The 16,125-nt window shown below is 59.0% G+C and overlaps 1 protein-coding gene and 1 pseudogene across 1 annotated transcript in view; both read left to right on the top strand.

Annotated features, from left to right (window-relative positions):
- LOC141973006 (methyl-CpG-binding domain protein 1-like) overlaps positions 1–15,453 on the top strand; it is a 15,737-nt gene extending 284 nt beyond the window's left edge. Inside the window, exons 2-12 of the mRNA XM_074931088.1 lie at positions 3,039–3,153; positions 3,714–4,060; positions 4,191–4,276; positions 6,022–6,062; positions 6,195–6,344; positions 10,847–10,981; positions 11,374–11,412; positions 11,528–11,584; positions 11,694–11,770; positions 14,539–14,706; positions 15,375–15,453. Coding sequence (XP_074787189.1) covers positions 3,039–3,153; positions 3,714–4,060; positions 4,191–4,276; positions 6,022–6,062; positions 6,195–6,344; positions 10,847–10,981; positions 11,374–11,412; positions 11,528–11,584; positions 11,694–11,770; positions 14,539–14,706; position 15,375 — 1,216 coding nt within the window. The 3' untranslated portion in view covers positions 15,376–15,453. The remainder of the gene's footprint in view (positions 1–3,038; positions 3,154–3,713; positions 4,061–4,190; positions 4,277–6,021; positions 6,063–6,194; positions 6,345–10,846; positions 10,982–11,373; positions 11,413–11,527; positions 11,585–11,693; positions 11,771–14,538; positions 14,707–15,374) is intronic.
- Positions 6,732–10,268, top strand: LOC141973038 (uncharacterized; annotated as a pseudogene).
- Positions 15,454–16,125: the final 672 nt, after the last annotated feature.

Raw genomic sequence — 16,125 nt, 5'->3', positions numbered from 1 at the left:
TAAGGCCCCCCACTCCTTAATATCAGTTTCAAGCCCGCCTAACTTTTAATCTCAAAGTTCCCCTCAATATCAGTTTTAAGGTCCCCCCCTCCTTAATATCAGTTTTAAGGCCCCCCCCCCCCCCCCCCTCTTCAATATCAGTTTCAAGTCCCCCCACTCCTTAATGTCAGTTTTAAGGCTCCCCCTTTCAATCTCTGATTCAGGTTTCCTCATTCTCAGTTTCAAGGCCCCCTAATATCAGTTTCAAGGCTCCTGCCACTCCTTAATATCAGTTTCAAGGCCCCCCCCTCCTTAATATCAGTTTTAAGGGCCCAGGCACTCTTTAATATCTGTTTCAAGTTCCCCTAACTTTTAATCTCTGTTTCAAGTTCCTCTCAATATCAGTTTTAAGGCTCCCCCACTTCTTAATAGCAGTTTTAAGCCCCCCGCACCTTTCAATCTCAGTTTCAAGACCCCCCAATATCACTTTTAAACCCCTCCCACTTCTTAATATCAGTTTCAAGCTCCCCTACCTTTCAATCTCAGTTTAAAGTCCCCCCCCACTACCAGTTTAAATGCCTCCTCCTTAATATCAGTTTTAAGCCCCTCCCACCCTTTAATCTCAGTTTCAATTCCCTCCCAATATCAGTTTTAAGGCCGCCCTCTTCCAATCTCAGTTTCAAAATTTCCCTAATATCAGTTTCAAGTCCCCTCCCCTTAATATCAGTTTTAAACCCCCCCACCCTTCAATCTCAGTTTCAAGTCCCCCCCAATATCAGTTTTAAGGCCCCCCCACTCCTTAATATCAGTTTTAAGCTTCCCCCTCAATATCACTTTCAAGTCTTCGCCTCCAACATCAGGTTCAAGCCCCCCCAAGTACCAGTTTCAAGTTCCCCCCACCCCTCAATATCAGTTTCAATCCCCCCACCCCTCAATATCAGTTTCAAGTCCCCCCCGATATCAGTTTCATATCCCCCCACCCCCCAACATCAGGTTTTTAAGTTCATTTCCTCTCAATATCAGTTTCAAGTTTTCCCTCCTTGCTTAATATCCGTTTCAAGGCTCCCCCATCCCTCGCTATCAGTTCTAAACGCTCCCCGCTTCTTAATATCAGTTTCAAGTTCCCGCCTAGTGCCTCAATAGCAGTTTCAAGGCTCCCCCCACCCCTAATAGATCCACTTTCTTATCGCCCTCCCACTCCTCAATGTCAGCTTTTTTTCCTCACCCCTTAATATCAGTTTCAAGGCTCCCCCTTATCCCTTAATACCAGTTTCAAGGCTCCCCCTTATCCCTTAATACCAGTTTCAAGGCTCCCTCTTATCCCTTAATACCAGTTTCAGGCTCCCTGATCTCTCAATATCAGTTTCAAATCTCCCCTCCCTCTTAAATATCAGTTTCACGTGCCCCCCCACTCCTCCATTTCAGTTTGAACTTCCTTGTCGCCCTTCAGTATCAGTTTCAAGGCCCCCCCCCATGGCTCAATATCGGTTTCATGTCACCCCCCTCAGTTCTTAATATCGGTTTCAAGTCCCCACTGCTCCTCAATATCAGTTTCAAGTTGCTCGGCTCCTCATACTGAGTTTTAAGCTCCCTTTTAATACCAGTTTCAAGTGTCCTTCCACCTCTCAATGTGAGTTTCAAGTCCCCCCCATCTCTCAATATCAATTTCAAGCCACCCCAGTATCGCTTTCAAGTTTCTTTTCGTCTCTCAGTATCAGTTTCAGGTGTCCCCCCACCCCTCAGTATCAGGTTCAAGTTCCCCATCACCCTTCAATATCGGTTTCAAATCTCCCCTCACTCCTAAATATCAGTTTCAAGTGCCCCCCACGCCTCAATCTCAGTTTCGTATCGCCCCCCCCATTCCTCAGTTTGTTCCTTGTTACCCGTCAATAGCGGTTTCGAGGCTCCCCCCCCATGGCTCAACATCAGTTTCGTATCGCCCCCCCCCATCCCTCAATCTCAGTTTCAAGTCCCCCCACCCCTCAATCTCAGTTTCAAGCCCCCCTATGGCTCAACATCAGTTTCAAGTGCCCCCCACCGCTTAATCTCAGTTTCAAGTTCTCTCGATATCTGTTTCAAGCTCCCCCACTCCTCAGTATCAGTTTGAAATTCCCCTCATATCAGTTTCAAGTCCCCCCCCCAATATCAGTTTCAACTCTTCTCCCCCCCATATGGTTTTCAAGTCCCCCCCACTACTCAATATCAGTTTCAAGTCCCCCTACCCCTCAGTATCAGTTCCAAGTCCCCTCAATATCCGTTTCAAGTCCCTCCCCACCTTTCAATCTTAGTTTCAAGTCCCTTCAATATCAGTTTCAAGCCCCTCCCCGCTCCTTGGTATCAGTTTCAAGTCCCCCCCCCCCACTCCTCAATGTCAGTTTCAAGTTCCCCCCCACTTCTCAATGTCAGTTTCAAGTTCCCCCCCACTCCTCAATGTCAGTTTCAAGTTCCCCCCCACTCCTCAATGTCAGTTTCAAGTTCCCCCCCACTCCTCAATGTCAGTTTCAAGTTCCCCCCCACTCCTCAATGTCAGTTTCAAGTCCCCCCCACTCCTCAGTATCAGTTTCAAGTCCCCCCCACTCCTCAATATCAGTTTTCAAGTCCCCCCCCACTCCTCAATATCAGTTTCAAGTCCCCCCCCTGCTCCTCAATATCAGTTTCAAGTCCCCCCCCGCTCCTCAATATCAGTTTCAAGCCCCCCCCCGCTCAATATCAGTTTCAAGTCCCCCCCGCACCCCTCAATATCAGTTTCAAGTCCCCCCCCGCACCCCTCAATCTCAGTTTCAAGTCCCCCCTGCACCCCTCAATCTCAGTTTCAAGCCCCCCCGCACCCCTCAATCTCAGTTTCAAGTCCCCCCCGCACCCCTCAATCTCAGTTTCAAGCCCCCCCTCAACTCTTCCAGTCACATCTTCGGCTATTTCCGAGCCTTCGAGGCGGGGCGGGGAGGAATTTCGGGGTCCCCGGTGACATTTTGGGGTCCCCTGATGTCCCTTGAGGCCCCCCCCCCGAGCCCCTAAAAACTTTTGGGGTGTCCCCCCGCCCAATTTATTTTTTTTTTCAGCCCCACGGGGGAAAAATTTCGGAGCAAAATCGAGTTGAGCCGGTTCCTGGGGCCCAGCCGCGACCTCGGCAACTTCGACTTTAAAAACGGGCTGGAACGTTCCGGCCCCCCCAAGGTATCGGGGGGGGGTCCCCAAAAAATCGGGGGGGGGGTCCTTAAAAATTTAGGGGGTCCCCGAAACTTTTTTTTGGGTTTTTTTTTGATAAAATGGGAGTGGAATGATTGGGGGGGGGGGGGAAATGTTTAAATTAAAAGGGAGGGGGGATAAATTTGGGGGGGGGGGTGCTAATTCGAAATTTGCGGGGCGGTGCCTAAATTTTTGGGGGGGGGGGGTCAAAAATTAGGAGGAGACCCCCCCAAATTTGGGGGGGGTGTGTGTGCCCCAAAATAGGGGTGGGGGTCAATTGGGGGGGGGGGGGGGGGGAGTGTTAAGTGTGTGTGGGGGCAATTTTAAATATTTTTGCTTGGGGGGGGGTCCCTAAATTTTGGGGGGGTGTCTTGAGGGGGTTAAAAATTAAGGGGAGACCCCCCCCAAATTGTTTTTTTTGGGGGGAAATAATGGGGTTTTGGGGGAAATAATGGGGGTTTGGGGGGAAATAATAGGGGGGGGCTGTTTGTCCCCCCAAAATGTCCCCCCCCCCAACTTGTAACCCCCCGATTTTTGTCTCTTCCCAGGGCAGGAAGGGCCCAAAATGGCGCCCACCATCGGGGCCCCCCCCGGAGCCCCCCCCCGTGCCCCCCCTGCCCCCCCTTTCGCCTCCCCCCCCCCCCCCAACGGAGGAGAAAGCAGAAGAAGAGGGCGAAGTAGGCGGGGCCACGGCTGCCGAAGCTCCACCCCCAGCCCCGGAAGCTCCGCCCCTTACGGAGGAGACTCCACCCGCGGCGCTCGTGGCCACACCTCCTCGCGCCGAGGCTCCGCCCTCCCACGCTGAGGCTCCGCCCCCAGCGGACCCCCCTCTCCTGCCGGCGCGTCGCACCCGCAAAAGGGCCCCCCCGGAGCCCCCCCAGGAGGGGGTGGTGGCGTGAGTGGGGGGCGGCGGGGGGCGGGGGGGTCCCCTCCGGCATTTTTGGGGGGATTTGGGGGGATTTTGGGGGTTTAACCCCAATTATTTGAGGGAATAACACCCCCCCCCCCCCCCTCCTTTGCTGTAGGTGCTGCGCCGGGTGCCAGAGGCTGTTCCCGGGGGTGACGCTCCCCCCCCAGCGCCGCTGCCGGTGGCTCTGCCCCGCCTGCCGCGGTGAGCCTTCCTCCTCCTCCTCCTCCTCCTCCTCCTCCTCCTCCTCATCCTCCTCCTCATCCTCCTCCTCCTCATCCTCCTCCTCTGCCCCGCCTGCCGCGGTGAGCCTTCCTCCTCATCCTCCTCCTCCTCCTCATCCTCCTCCTCCTCCTCATCCTCCTCCTCCTCCTCATCCTCCTCCTCCTCATCCTCCTCCTCCTCATCCTCCTCCTCCTCATCCTCCTCCTCTGCCCCGCCTGCCGCGGTGAGCCTTCCTCCTCCTCCTCCTCCTCCTCCTCATCCTCCTCCTCATCCTCCTCCTCATCCTCCTCCTCCTCATCCTCCTCCTCTGCCCCGCCTGCCGCGGTGAGCCTTCCTCCCGCCTCTTCCTCCCGCCTCTTCCTCCCGCCTCTTCCTCCCGCCTCTTCCTCCCGCCTCTTCCTCCCGCCTCTTCCTCCCGCCTCTTCCTCCCGCCTCTTCCTCCCGCCTCTTCCTCCCGCCTCTTCCTCCCGCCTCTTCCTCCCGCCTCTTCCTCCCGCCTCTTCCTCCCGCCTCTTCCTCCCGCCTCTTCCTCCCGCCTCTTCCTCCCGCCTCTTCCTCCCGCCTCTTCCTCCCGCCTCTTCCTCCCGCCTCTTCCTCCCGCCTCTTCCTCCTTCTTCTTCCTCCTTCCTCTTCCTCCTTCCTCTTCCTCCCCTGCCCCGCTTACCACAGCGAGCCTTCCTCCTCTTCCTCCTCCTCCCCCTTTTCTTCCTTTTTTCTCTTTTTCTTCCTCTTCCTCCCCCATCCTCTTCCTCTTTCTTCTCCTTTTCCTCATTTATTTCTTTTTCTTTTTTTCCCCCTTTTTTCCCTTTTTTCTTTTTTCCTTCGTTTTCCCCTTTTTCCCCTTTTTCCTGGTTTTTTCCCTGGTTTTTCCCGTTTTTTTCCCTTTTTTTCCCGGTCTTTCCCTTTTTTTCCCGGTCTTTCCCTTTTTTTCCCTTTTTTTCCCGGTTTTTTTCCCTTTTTTTCCCGGTTTTTTTCCCTTTTTTTCCCGGTTTTTTTTCCCTTTTTTTCCCGGTTTTTTTTCCCTTTTTTTCCCGGTTTTTTCCCCTTTTTTTCCCGGTTTTTTTCCCCTTTTTTCACCGGTTTTTTTCCCCTTTTTTTCCCGGTTTTTTCCCCTTTTTTTCCCGGTTTTTTCCCCTTTTTTTCCCGGTTTTTTTCCCTTTTTTTCCCGGTTTTTTTCCCTTTTTTTCCCGGTTTTTTTCCCTTTTTTTCCCGGTTTTTTTCCCTTTTTTTCCCGGTTTTTTTCCCTTTTTTTCCCGGTTTTTTTCCCTTTTTTTCCCGGTTTTTTTCCCTTTTTTTCCCGGTTTTTTTCCCTTTTTTTCCCGGTTTTTTTCCCTTTTTTTCCCGGTTTTTCCGTTTTTTCTCCTTTTTTTGTTCTTTTTTCCCCTTTTTTTTTCTTTGTGTTTCTGATTTCCTTCTTTTTTCCTTTCGTTTTCTTTTTATTTTTTCCATCTTTTTCCTTTTTTTTTATTTTTCTCTTTTCCCCTTTTTTCCCTTTTTTCCCCCTTTTTTTTTTTTTTTTTTTTTTTTTTTAATTTTTCCCCTTCCCCTTCCTCTCTCCTCCCTGTTTCCCCCCCCCTTTCCCCCCCCACCCCCTTTCCCCCCCCTGCTCCATCCCCAGACCCCGGGGGGGGGTGTCCCACCCCCCTGACCCCCCCCTGACCCCCCCCGACCCCCCCCCGACCCCCCCCGACCCCCCCTGACCCCCCCATTTTTCTCTCCCCCAGCCCAGCGCCGCGACTTCAACCGGGAGCAGCGATTCTTCAAGGTACCGCCCCCCCCTTTTTTTTTTTTTTTTTTTTTTTTTTTTTTTTAAATTTTTTTTTGGGGTGGGGGGCACCGGGAGGGGCGTGGCCTTGTGCCCGCCCCCCCCCGACCCTTGCCCCTCCCCTCCCGGCAGCGGGTTGGCTGCGGCTCCTGCCAGGCCTGTCGCATCCCGGCCGACTGCGGGATCTGCAGCGCCTGCGCCCGCCCCGGGCCCCCCCCCGGGCCCTCCCCCGCGCCCCCCCCGAAGTGCCTCCTGCGGCGCTGCCTGCGCATCGTCAAGAAGGTACCGCGGCCCCGCCCCCCCCGGTGTCACCCCAACCCCCCCGGTGTCACCCCAACCCCCCCGGTGTCACCCCAACCCCCCCGGTGTCACCCCAACCCCCCCGGTGTCACTCCAACCCCCCCCGGTGTCACCCCAACCCCCCCCGGTGTCACTCCAACCCCCCCGGTGTCACCCCAACCCCCCCCGGTGTCACCCCAACCCCCCCGGTGTCACTCCAACCCCCCCGGTGTCACTCCAACCCCCCCCGGTGTCACCCCAACCCCCCCCGGTGTCACTCCAACCCCCCCGGTGTCACCCCAACCCCCCCCGGTGTCACCCCAACCCCCCCGGTGTCACTCCAACCCCCCCCGGTGTCACCCCAACCCCCCCCGGTGTCACCCCAGCCCCCCCGGTGTCACCCCAGCCCCCCCGGTGTCACCCCAACCCCCCCCGGTGTCACCCCAACCCCCCCCGGTGTCACCCCAACCCCCCCCGGTGTCACTCCAACCCCCCCCGGTGTCACCCCACCCCCCCCCGGTGTCACCCCAACCCCCCCTGGTGTCACCCCAACCCCCCCCGGTGTCACCCCAACCCCCCCCGGTGTCACCCCAACCCCCCCCGGTGTCACCCCAACCCCCCCCGGTGTCACCCCAACCCCCCCGGTGTCACCCCAACCCCCCCCCGGTGTCACTCCAACCCCCCCGGTGTCACCCCAGCCCCCCCGGTGTCACCCCAACCCCCCCCGGTGTCACCCCAGCCCCCCCGGTGTCACCCCAACCCCCCCGGTGTCACCCCAACCCCCCCCGGTGTCACCCCAACCCCCCCCGGTGTCACCCCAACCCCCCCGGTGTCACTCCAACCCCCCCGGTGTCACTCCAACCCCCCCGGTGTCACCCCAACCCCCCCGGTGTCACCCCAGCCCCCCCGGTGTCACTCCAACCCCCCCGGTGTCACCCCAACCCCCCGGTGTCACCCCAGCCCCCCCGGTGTCACTCCAACCCCCCCGGTGTCACCCCAACCCCCCCCGGTGTCACCCCAACCCCCCCGGTGTCACTCCAACCCCCCCCGGTGTCACTCCAACCCCCCCGGTGTCACCCCAACCCCCCCCGGTGTCACCCCAACCCCCCCCGGTGTCACCCCAACCCCCCCCGGTGTCACTCCAACCCCCCCCGGTGTCACCCCACCCCCCCCCGGTGTCACCCCAACCCCCCCCGGTGTCACCCCAACCCCCCCCGGTGTCACCCCAACCCCCCCCGGTGTCACCCCAACCCCCCCCGGTGTCACCCCAACCCCCCCGGTGTCACCCCAACCCCCCCCCGGTGTCACTCCAACCCCCCCGGTGTCACCCCAGCCCCCCCGGTGTCACCCCAACCCCCCCCGGTGTCACCCCAGCCCCCCCGGTGTCACCCCAACCCCCCCGGTGTCACCCCAACCCCCCCCGGTGTCACCCCAACCCCCCCCGGTGTCACCCCAACCCCCCCGGTGTCACCCCAACCCCCCCCGGTGTCACCCCAACCCCCCCGGTGTCACTCCAACCCCCCCGGTGTCACCCCAACCCCCCCGGTGTCACCCCAACCCCCCCGGTGTCACCCCAGCCCCCCCGGTGTCACTCCAACCCCCCCGGTGTCACCCCAACCCCCCGGTGTCACCCCAGCCCCCCCGGTGTCACTCCAACCCCCCCGGTGTCACCCCAACCCCCCCCGGTGTCACCCCAACCCCCCCGGTGTCACTCCAACCCCCCCCGGTGTCACTCCAACCCCCCCGGTGTCACTCCAACCCCCCCCGGTGTCACCCCAACCCCCCCCGGTGTCACCCCAACCCCCCCCGGTGTCACTCCAACCCCCCCGGTGTCACTCCAACCCCCCCCGGTGTCACTCCAACCCCCCCCGGTGTCACTCCAACCCCCCCCGGTGTCACTCCAACCCCCCCCGGTGTCACCCCAACCCCCCCTGGTGTCACCCTCGCCCCCCCCCCGGTGTCACCCTCGCCCCCCCCCCGGTGTCACCCTCGCCCCCCCCCCGGTGTCACCCCAACCCCCCCCGGTGTCACCCCAACCCCCCCCGGTGTCACCCCAGCCCCCCCGGTGTCACCCCAACCCCCCCGGTGTCGTTGTCACCCCCCCAGTGTCACCCTCGCCCCCCCCCGTGTCACCCCAACCCCCCTGGTGTTGTTGTCACCCCCCCGGTGTCACCCTCGCCCCCCCCGTGTCACCCCAACCCACCCGATGTCACCCTCACCCCCCTGGTGTCGTTGTCACCCCCCCAGTGTCACCTCCAGGGTCACTGACACCCCCCCCCATGTCACCATCATCCCCCCCAGGCCACCCTCAGTGTCATTGTTAACCCCCCGGTGTCACCCCCCAGTGTCACCCCCCAGTGTCACCCCCCAGTGTCACCCCCCATGTCACCTTAAGTGTCACCTTTACCCCCAGTGTCACCTTAAGTGTCACCGTCACCCCCAGTGTCACCCTCACTCCCCCAGTGTCACTCTGTGTCACCGTCACCACCTCATGTCACCCCCTGTGTCACCCTCGGTGTCACTGTCACCACCCCGTGTCACCCCCAGTATCACCCTCGCCCCCCCAGTGTCACCTTAAGTGTCACCGTCACCCCCAGTGTCACCCTCACCCCCCAGTGTCACCTCCAGTGTCACCCTCACCCCGCCGTGTCACCCTCAGTGTCACTGTCACCCCCCCGTCACCCTCAGTGTCACCGCCACCTCCCCGTGTCACCCCATGTCACCCTCTGTCACCCTTCCCAGTGTCACCCTCACCCCCCCAGTGTCACTCTCAGTGTCACCCTCACCCCCCCAGTGTCACTCTCAGTGTCACCCTCACCCCCCCAGTGTCACTGTCACCCCCAGTGTCACTCGGTGTCACCCCCACTGTTACTGTAACCCCAAGCATCACCCTCACCCCCCCCGTCACACCCCTCCCCGTGTCACTGTCACCCCCCTGTGTCCCCATCACCCCCCCATGTCCCCCCCGTGTCACTGTCCCCTCCCCTGTGTCACCGTCACGCCCCCGGTGTCACTGTCACCGTCACCCTCACACCCTCCCCCTCGTGTCACCCCTGTCACTGTCACCCCCAGTGTCACCCTCACGCCTTTGGTGTCACCCCCCCCGTGTCACCGTCACTTCCCGGTGTCACTGTCCGTCCCCCCCCAATCCGGTCACGCGTGTTCACGCGTGTTCCCCCGGGTTCTGGGCTCCTGCTCTGTCCCCACGGACCCCTCGGGGGCTGCGTGTCACCCCGTGTCACCCCGTGTCACCCCGTGTCACCCCGTGTTCTGGCCCTCAGGGCCTGCCCCATGGATCCTGCCCGGGCTCTTTGACGTTTCATGTCTGAGGTTGCATGTTATCCCGTGCTCATGCGTGTTATCCTGTGCTGGCACATGTTATCCCATGCCAACACGCGTTATCCCGTGTTATCCCATGTTCTGGCCCACAGGGCCGGGTCTGTGCCTCTTGCCCGGGCTGCCTGACCCACCGTATCCCCACACCCATGTCTCCTATCCCGTGTTGTCCCGTGTTGTCCCGTGTTGTCCCGTGTTGTCCCGTGTTGTCCCGTGTTGTCCCGTGTTATCCCGTGTTCTTCCTCTCAGACCTTGGTCTTGCAGCTCCTACTCGGGCTGCGTGACCCCCCGTACCCCCCCGTGTCCCCATACCCCTGTCCAAGGTTGTATGTTGTCCCGTGTTGTCCCATGTTGTCCTCTGTTATCCTGTGTTATCCCGTGTTCTGGCCCACAGACCCTGCTCTGTGGCTCATGCCCGGGCTGCTGGATCCTCCATATCCCCCCATGTCCCCATATCTACATCCAAGGTTGCATGTTATCCCGTGTTATCACATGTTGATGCATGTTAACCCACGCTATCCCATGTCATCCCGTGTTATCCCATGTTCTGCCCCGCAGACCCTGCTCCGTGGCCTTCTCCGGGCTGCCTGACCCCCCCCGTCTCCCCCCACGTCCCCATACCCGTGTCCAAAGCGGCGTGTTGACCTGTGTTGATGCATGTTGTCTCATGTTATCGCGTGTTATCCCATGTTACCTCATGTTCTGCCCCACAGACCCTGCTCTGTGGCCTTCTCCAGGCTGCCTGACCCCCCCCCCGTCTCCCCCCACGTCCCCATACCCGTGTCCAAGGCTGCATGTTGACCCGTGTTGATGCATGTTGTCTCATGTTATCCCATGTTATCCCATGTTCTGCCCCACAGACCCTGCTCCGTGGCCTTCTCCAGGCTGCCTGACTCCCCCTGTCTCCCCCCACATCCCCATACCCGTGTCCAAAGCTGCGTGTTGACCTGTGTTGATGCATGTTGTCTCATGTTATCGCGTGTTATCCCATGTTACCTCATGTTCTGCCCCACAGACCCTGCTCTGTGGCCTTCTCCAGGCTGCCTGACCCCCCCCCGTCTCCCCCCACGTCCCCATACCCGTGTCCAAGGCCGCGTGTTTTCCCGCGTCGACGCGCGTCCCCCCGTGTCGACGCGTGTTTTCCCGCGTTGACGCGTGTCGCCCCGCAGGGGCTGGGCTGTGGCTCGTGCCCGGGCTGTCTGACCACCGAGGATTGTGGGAGCTGCTGCATCTGCCTGCGCCGCCTCAAACCCGGCCTCAAGCGCCAGTGGCGCTGCCTGCGCCGCCGCTGCCTGCGCCCCAAGGTGGGGACCCCCAAAAAACACCCCCCTCCCCCCCCCCCCAAACCCCCCGGTGACCCTCCCGACACCCCGACTCCCCCAAAATCCCCCCCGTGACCTCCCTGTCACGCCACAACTCCCCCAAACCCCCCCCACGACCCCCCCAAAACCCCCCTGTGACACCCCGAACCCCCCCCATGACCCCCCCCTCAAACCCCACCACCCCAAAACGCCCCCCCCCGAACCCCTTGTCACCCCAAACACCCCCCTTGTGACCCCCCAACACCCCAAACTCCCCCCCCACGACCCCCCCAGCACCCCAACCACCCCAAAACCCCCCCCCCCCGACACCCCAAAATCCCCCCCCCAATCTTTTTTTTATTTTTTTTAATTTTTTTTTTTCTTTCTCCCCCCAGAAAGTGGCCAAGAAAAACACCTACGGCCCCCGCAAGCTGGTGAGACCCCAAAATCCTTTTTCTTGTTTTGGGGCGGGTTCAGGGGATTTTGGGGGAACCCCCCCTGCACCCCAATAATTATTTTTTACACCCACCCCCCCCCCCCCCCTTGCAGAAATGGAAGTCGCCCCTGGAACGGGAGCCCAGCGCCGCCCCCACCACCAGGCACAGGGTGAGTGTGACACCCCCCCCCCCCCTTTAAAAAAAAAATAATTTGGGGTCCCCCCAAAACTTCGGGGGGGTCCCCAAAATTTCATCACACCCCCCACCCCCCGTCCTAGAAGCAGCTGAACAAGGTGAAGGAGAAGAAAAAACCGGGAGACCCCCCAAGCACCCCGGAACCCGCGGCGGGGGCGGGGTGAGTGTGGGGACCCCCCCAAACCCCCCCCCGGGACCCCAAATTCCCCTTTCCAAGACCCCCAGGGACCCCCCCAGATTCTTTCTTCCTCCCCACAACCCCTGGGACCCCCCCAAATCCTTCAGTTCCCCCCAGAACCTTCGTTTTTTTTTCTTTTTTTTTGTGGGGCTCCTCTATTACAGGTAATACGGCCTCAGTGCGTGTCTATGGGGAAGGGAGGGTCGTAATGCTCCTAATAGCGGGGCCCCAGGAGGTTCGGGGGGTACCGTAACGCCCCTAAAAGCCGCTCCCGGGCGGAATATTGGGGTTCAGGTCCCAGAACTGTAGCGGGGCGCGGCTCCCGTAATGCTCCTAATAGCGGGGCCCTGCTACCGTAATGCTCGTAATAGCGGGGCTCAGCTGCCGTAATGCTCCTAATAGCGGGGTGTAGGTACCGTAACGACCGCGATAGCGGGGGTTAAATCCCGTAATGTTCCTAATATTGGGGCCCAGGTACCGTAATGGTTCTAATAGTGGGGTGCGGCTCCTGTAATGCCGCTAATAGTGGGGTCTGGGTACCGTAATGGCCGTAATACTGGCGCCCCGGTACCGTAATGGCCCTGATAGTGGGCGGTCAGGTACCGTAATGGCCCTAATAGCTGTGTTCAGCTCCCGTAATGTTCCTAGTATTGGGGCCCAGGTACCGTAATGCTCCTAATAGTGGGGTTTAGTTCCCGTAATTGCCTAATACTGCTGTCCAGGTACCGTAACGCCCCTAATAGCGGAGTTGAGCTCCCGTAATACCCCTGGTATTGGGACCCAGGTACCGTAATGCCCCTAATAGTGCGGTTTGGGTACCGTAATGTCTCTAATATTGGGGGTGAGCTCCAGTAATGCCCGTAATATTGGGGCTAAGGTACCGTAATGGCCCTAATAGCGGGGGCCAGGTCCGTAATACCCCTGATATTGGGACCCAGGTACCGTAATGGCCCTAATAGCGTGGGTCAGGCCCCGTAATGCTCTTAATAGTTGCGATTTGAGTACCGTAATGGCCCTAATAGCAGGGGACAGATCCCATAATGCTCCTAGTATTGGGATCTTGCTACCGTAACGCCCCTAATAGTGGCGCCCAGGTACTATAACACTGCTAATAGTAGAGTTTAGCTCCCGTAATGCACCTAATAGCGGGTTTCAGGTACCGTAACGCCCTTAAAGGTGGGGCCCAGGCATTGTAATGCTTTTAATGTTGGGGCTCGGCTGCCGTAATGCCCCTAATATTGGGGCCCAGGTACCATAATGTCTCAAATTACGGGGTTCGGGTACCGTAACACCCCTAATATTGTGGGTTTGGTACCATAATGCTTCTAATAGTGGGGTTCAGCTCCCATAATGCGCCTAATACTGGGCTTCAGATGCTCTAACGCCCCTCATAGTGCAGTTTAGGTACCGTAGTACCTCTAATATTGAGGCTTACATAGTATAATAATGCTAATACCCGGCTTCAGATCCCATAATGTCCCTAATAGTGGGCCCAGGTACCGTAAACCCCTTAATAGTGGGGTTCAGCTGCTGTAACACCCCTAATAGCGGGGGCCGGGGTACCGTAAAACCCTTAATATTGTGGTCCAGGTACCGTAACTTATCTAATAGGGGGGTTCAACTCCCGTAAGACCCCTCATAGTGGGGCCCAGGTACCGTAAAACCTCTAATAGTGGGGTTCAATTCCCGTAGCAGTTCTAAGGTTGTAGCCACAGTACCGTAACACTGCTAGTAGCGGGGCTTATAAATTATAATGTTCTTTTTAATGGGGTTCAGCCCCCGTAACACCTCTAAGAGTGGGGCCTGGGTACCGTAAAACCGCTAATAGTGGGGCCCAGGTACCATAAAACTCCTAATAGTGGGGTTCAACTCCCCTAAGACTCCTAATAGTGGGGCCCGGATACCGTAAAACCCCCAATAGTGGGGCTCAACTCCTATAAGACTCTTAATAGGGGGACCCAGGGTACCGTAAAACCTCTAAGAGTAGGGCCCAGGTACCGTAAAACCCCTAATGGTGGGGCTCAACTACCGTAACACTCCTAATAGTGAGGCAAAGGTACCATAAAGTCTCTGACAGTGGGGCTCGGGTACCATAAAACCCCTAATAGTGGGGCCCAGGTACCATAAAGCTCCTAATAGTGGGGTTCAACTCCCATAACACCCCTGATAGCGGGGCCCAGGTACCATAAAACCCCTAATAGCAGGGCCCAGGTACCGTAAAACCCTCAATAGCGGGGCCTAGGTACCGTAAAACCCCTAATAGCGGGGTTCAATTCCCCTAACGCTCCTAATAGCGGGGCCTAGGTGCCGTAAAGCTCCTAATAGCGGGGCCCAGGTACCGTAAAACCCCTAGTAGCAGGGCTCAATTCCCCTAACACACCTAATAGCGGGGGCGCAGGTACCGTAACCCCCCTAATAGCAGCGCCCGGAAACCCCCACCGCTCCCAAGAGCAGCCTCCAGCTCCCGTATTACCTCGAATAGCGGAGCCCAGCTCCCATAAACCCCCCTAATAGCCACCCCTCCCTTCCCCTAACACCCTAACACCCCTAACACCGCACCACAACCCCCCCCCCGCACCCCCCTCCAGCCTAACCGTAACGCTTAGAATAGCCGCTCACGCCCTAACCTGACGTTCGGGGCTTTGCGGGAGGATTTGAACGGGGTTTGAGGGCGTAAAAAAAGAAAAAATAAAAGAGAGAACGGGGAAACGGCGGGGGGGGTGACCCCCCCCCCCGCGGCTTTTTGCCAGCAGCGGGGGGCGCGGAGCCGGGCCAGCCGTCGGTGCGGGGCGTGCGAGGCCTGTTTGCGCCCGGGCGACTGCGGGCGCTGCGATTTCTGCCGGGACAAACCCAAGTTCGGGGGCCAGAACCTCAAGCGTCAGAAGTGCCGCTGGAGGCAATGCCTGCGCTGCGCCATGGTGGGTGCCCCCCCTTTTTTTTTTTTTTTTTTTTAGCCCCCCCCCCATCTCACCCCACAACCGCTAAACCCTCCCTCGTTTTCTCCCAGTAGCTCCCAGTAACACCCCCCCCCCCCCCCCCCCCTTTTCTCTTTTTATTTTTCCAACGGGAAACTGAGGCACGTACAAAACACCGGGGTTGGGCACGGGGGGGGGGGGGGGGCGCCCAGTATGGACCAGTTTGGAGGGGGGGGGGGGCGGTTTGTGTTGGGGGGGGGGGGGCGCTGCTACGAAGCACCCAGAGCCCTGAGTGTGTCGTGTGTGTCGTCGTCCCCCCCCACCTTTTTTTTTTTTTTTTTTTTTTTTTTTTTTTTTTTTTTTTGGGGGGGGGGGTGACACGGACGCCTGGGTCCTCTCCGCGTTGCTTGGCTTTGGGGGGGGGCCCCCTTTTTTTTTTTTTTAAGGGGGGGTCCCCTAATTTCTCACAGGGGGGGGGGGACGGAGGCTGGGGACCGGGGGTGGGGGGGGGGGGGTGGGGTTTGTCGTGTCGCTCCTGCATCTTTCTCTTCCCCCCCCCCCAAAAAAAAAACCCTTAAATCCTCCCCCCCCCGTGTTAAAAAAAAAAAAAAATCGGGGTGTGTGTCCCCCCCCCTCGCCCCTCCCCGGCTGAGGTTTTTCTCCCGGCGCAGAGGCGGCTCCTACCGGTGGGGGGGTTCAGGGGGGGGCCCCCTGGAGCGGCTGCCCCTTCCCCCCCCCCTCCAGGCCCCCGCCGCCGCCGCCGCTGCCCCCCCCGGCCCCCCCGCGCCGCCGCCCGGAGCCGCCGCCCGCCCCGCCCCCCCGAAAGGTAACGGGACACCCCCCCCCCTTTTTTTTTTTTTTTTTTTCCCCCCCCAATTCCCCTTCCCCCCCCCCCAACCCCCAAAAAAAAAAATAAACCCAAGGGGGGGGGACACACCCCCACACCCCCTTTTCCTTGCCCCCCCCGATTTTTACAGCACCCCCTAAATTAAACACCGCCCCCCCCCAAAAAAAAAAAAAAAAAATGAGCCCACCCCCCCCCAATCTTACAATTTCTCTCCCTTCTCCCCCCCCCACGCCCTGTAGGCCCCCCCCCCGCTTTAAAAACTTGACACAAACCCCCCCAAAAAATACGGGGCTCCCCCCCCCCCTTAAAATTTATATGTGTGCCCCCCCCCTTTTTTTTTCTCGCTGTGCTTGCTCTGCTGCTCTGCCTCGCGCCGCCCCCCCCCCCATTTTTTTTTTTATTTTTATTTAATTTTTTTAATTTATTTTCGGGGACCCAGGCGTCTGTTTTTGGGGGGGGGGGGGGCAAATATTTTAATTTGGGGGGGGGGGGGGCAGCACCCACACGCCTGGGCCCCCCCCCTCCCCAACCCCAAGGCTTGTGTGTGCCTCAGTTTCCCCTTTTTTGCGCCCCCC

Source organism: Athene noctua, chromosome 39 (assembly GCF_965140245.1).
Source record: "Athene noctua chromosome 39, bAthNoc1.hap1.1, whole genome shotgun sequence".
In the NCBI taxonomy this organism is placed as follows: domain Eukaryota; kingdom Metazoa; phylum Chordata; class Aves; order Strigiformes; family Strigidae; genus Athene; species Athene noctua.
This window is presented reverse-complemented; position numbering and strand designations above follow the sequence as displayed.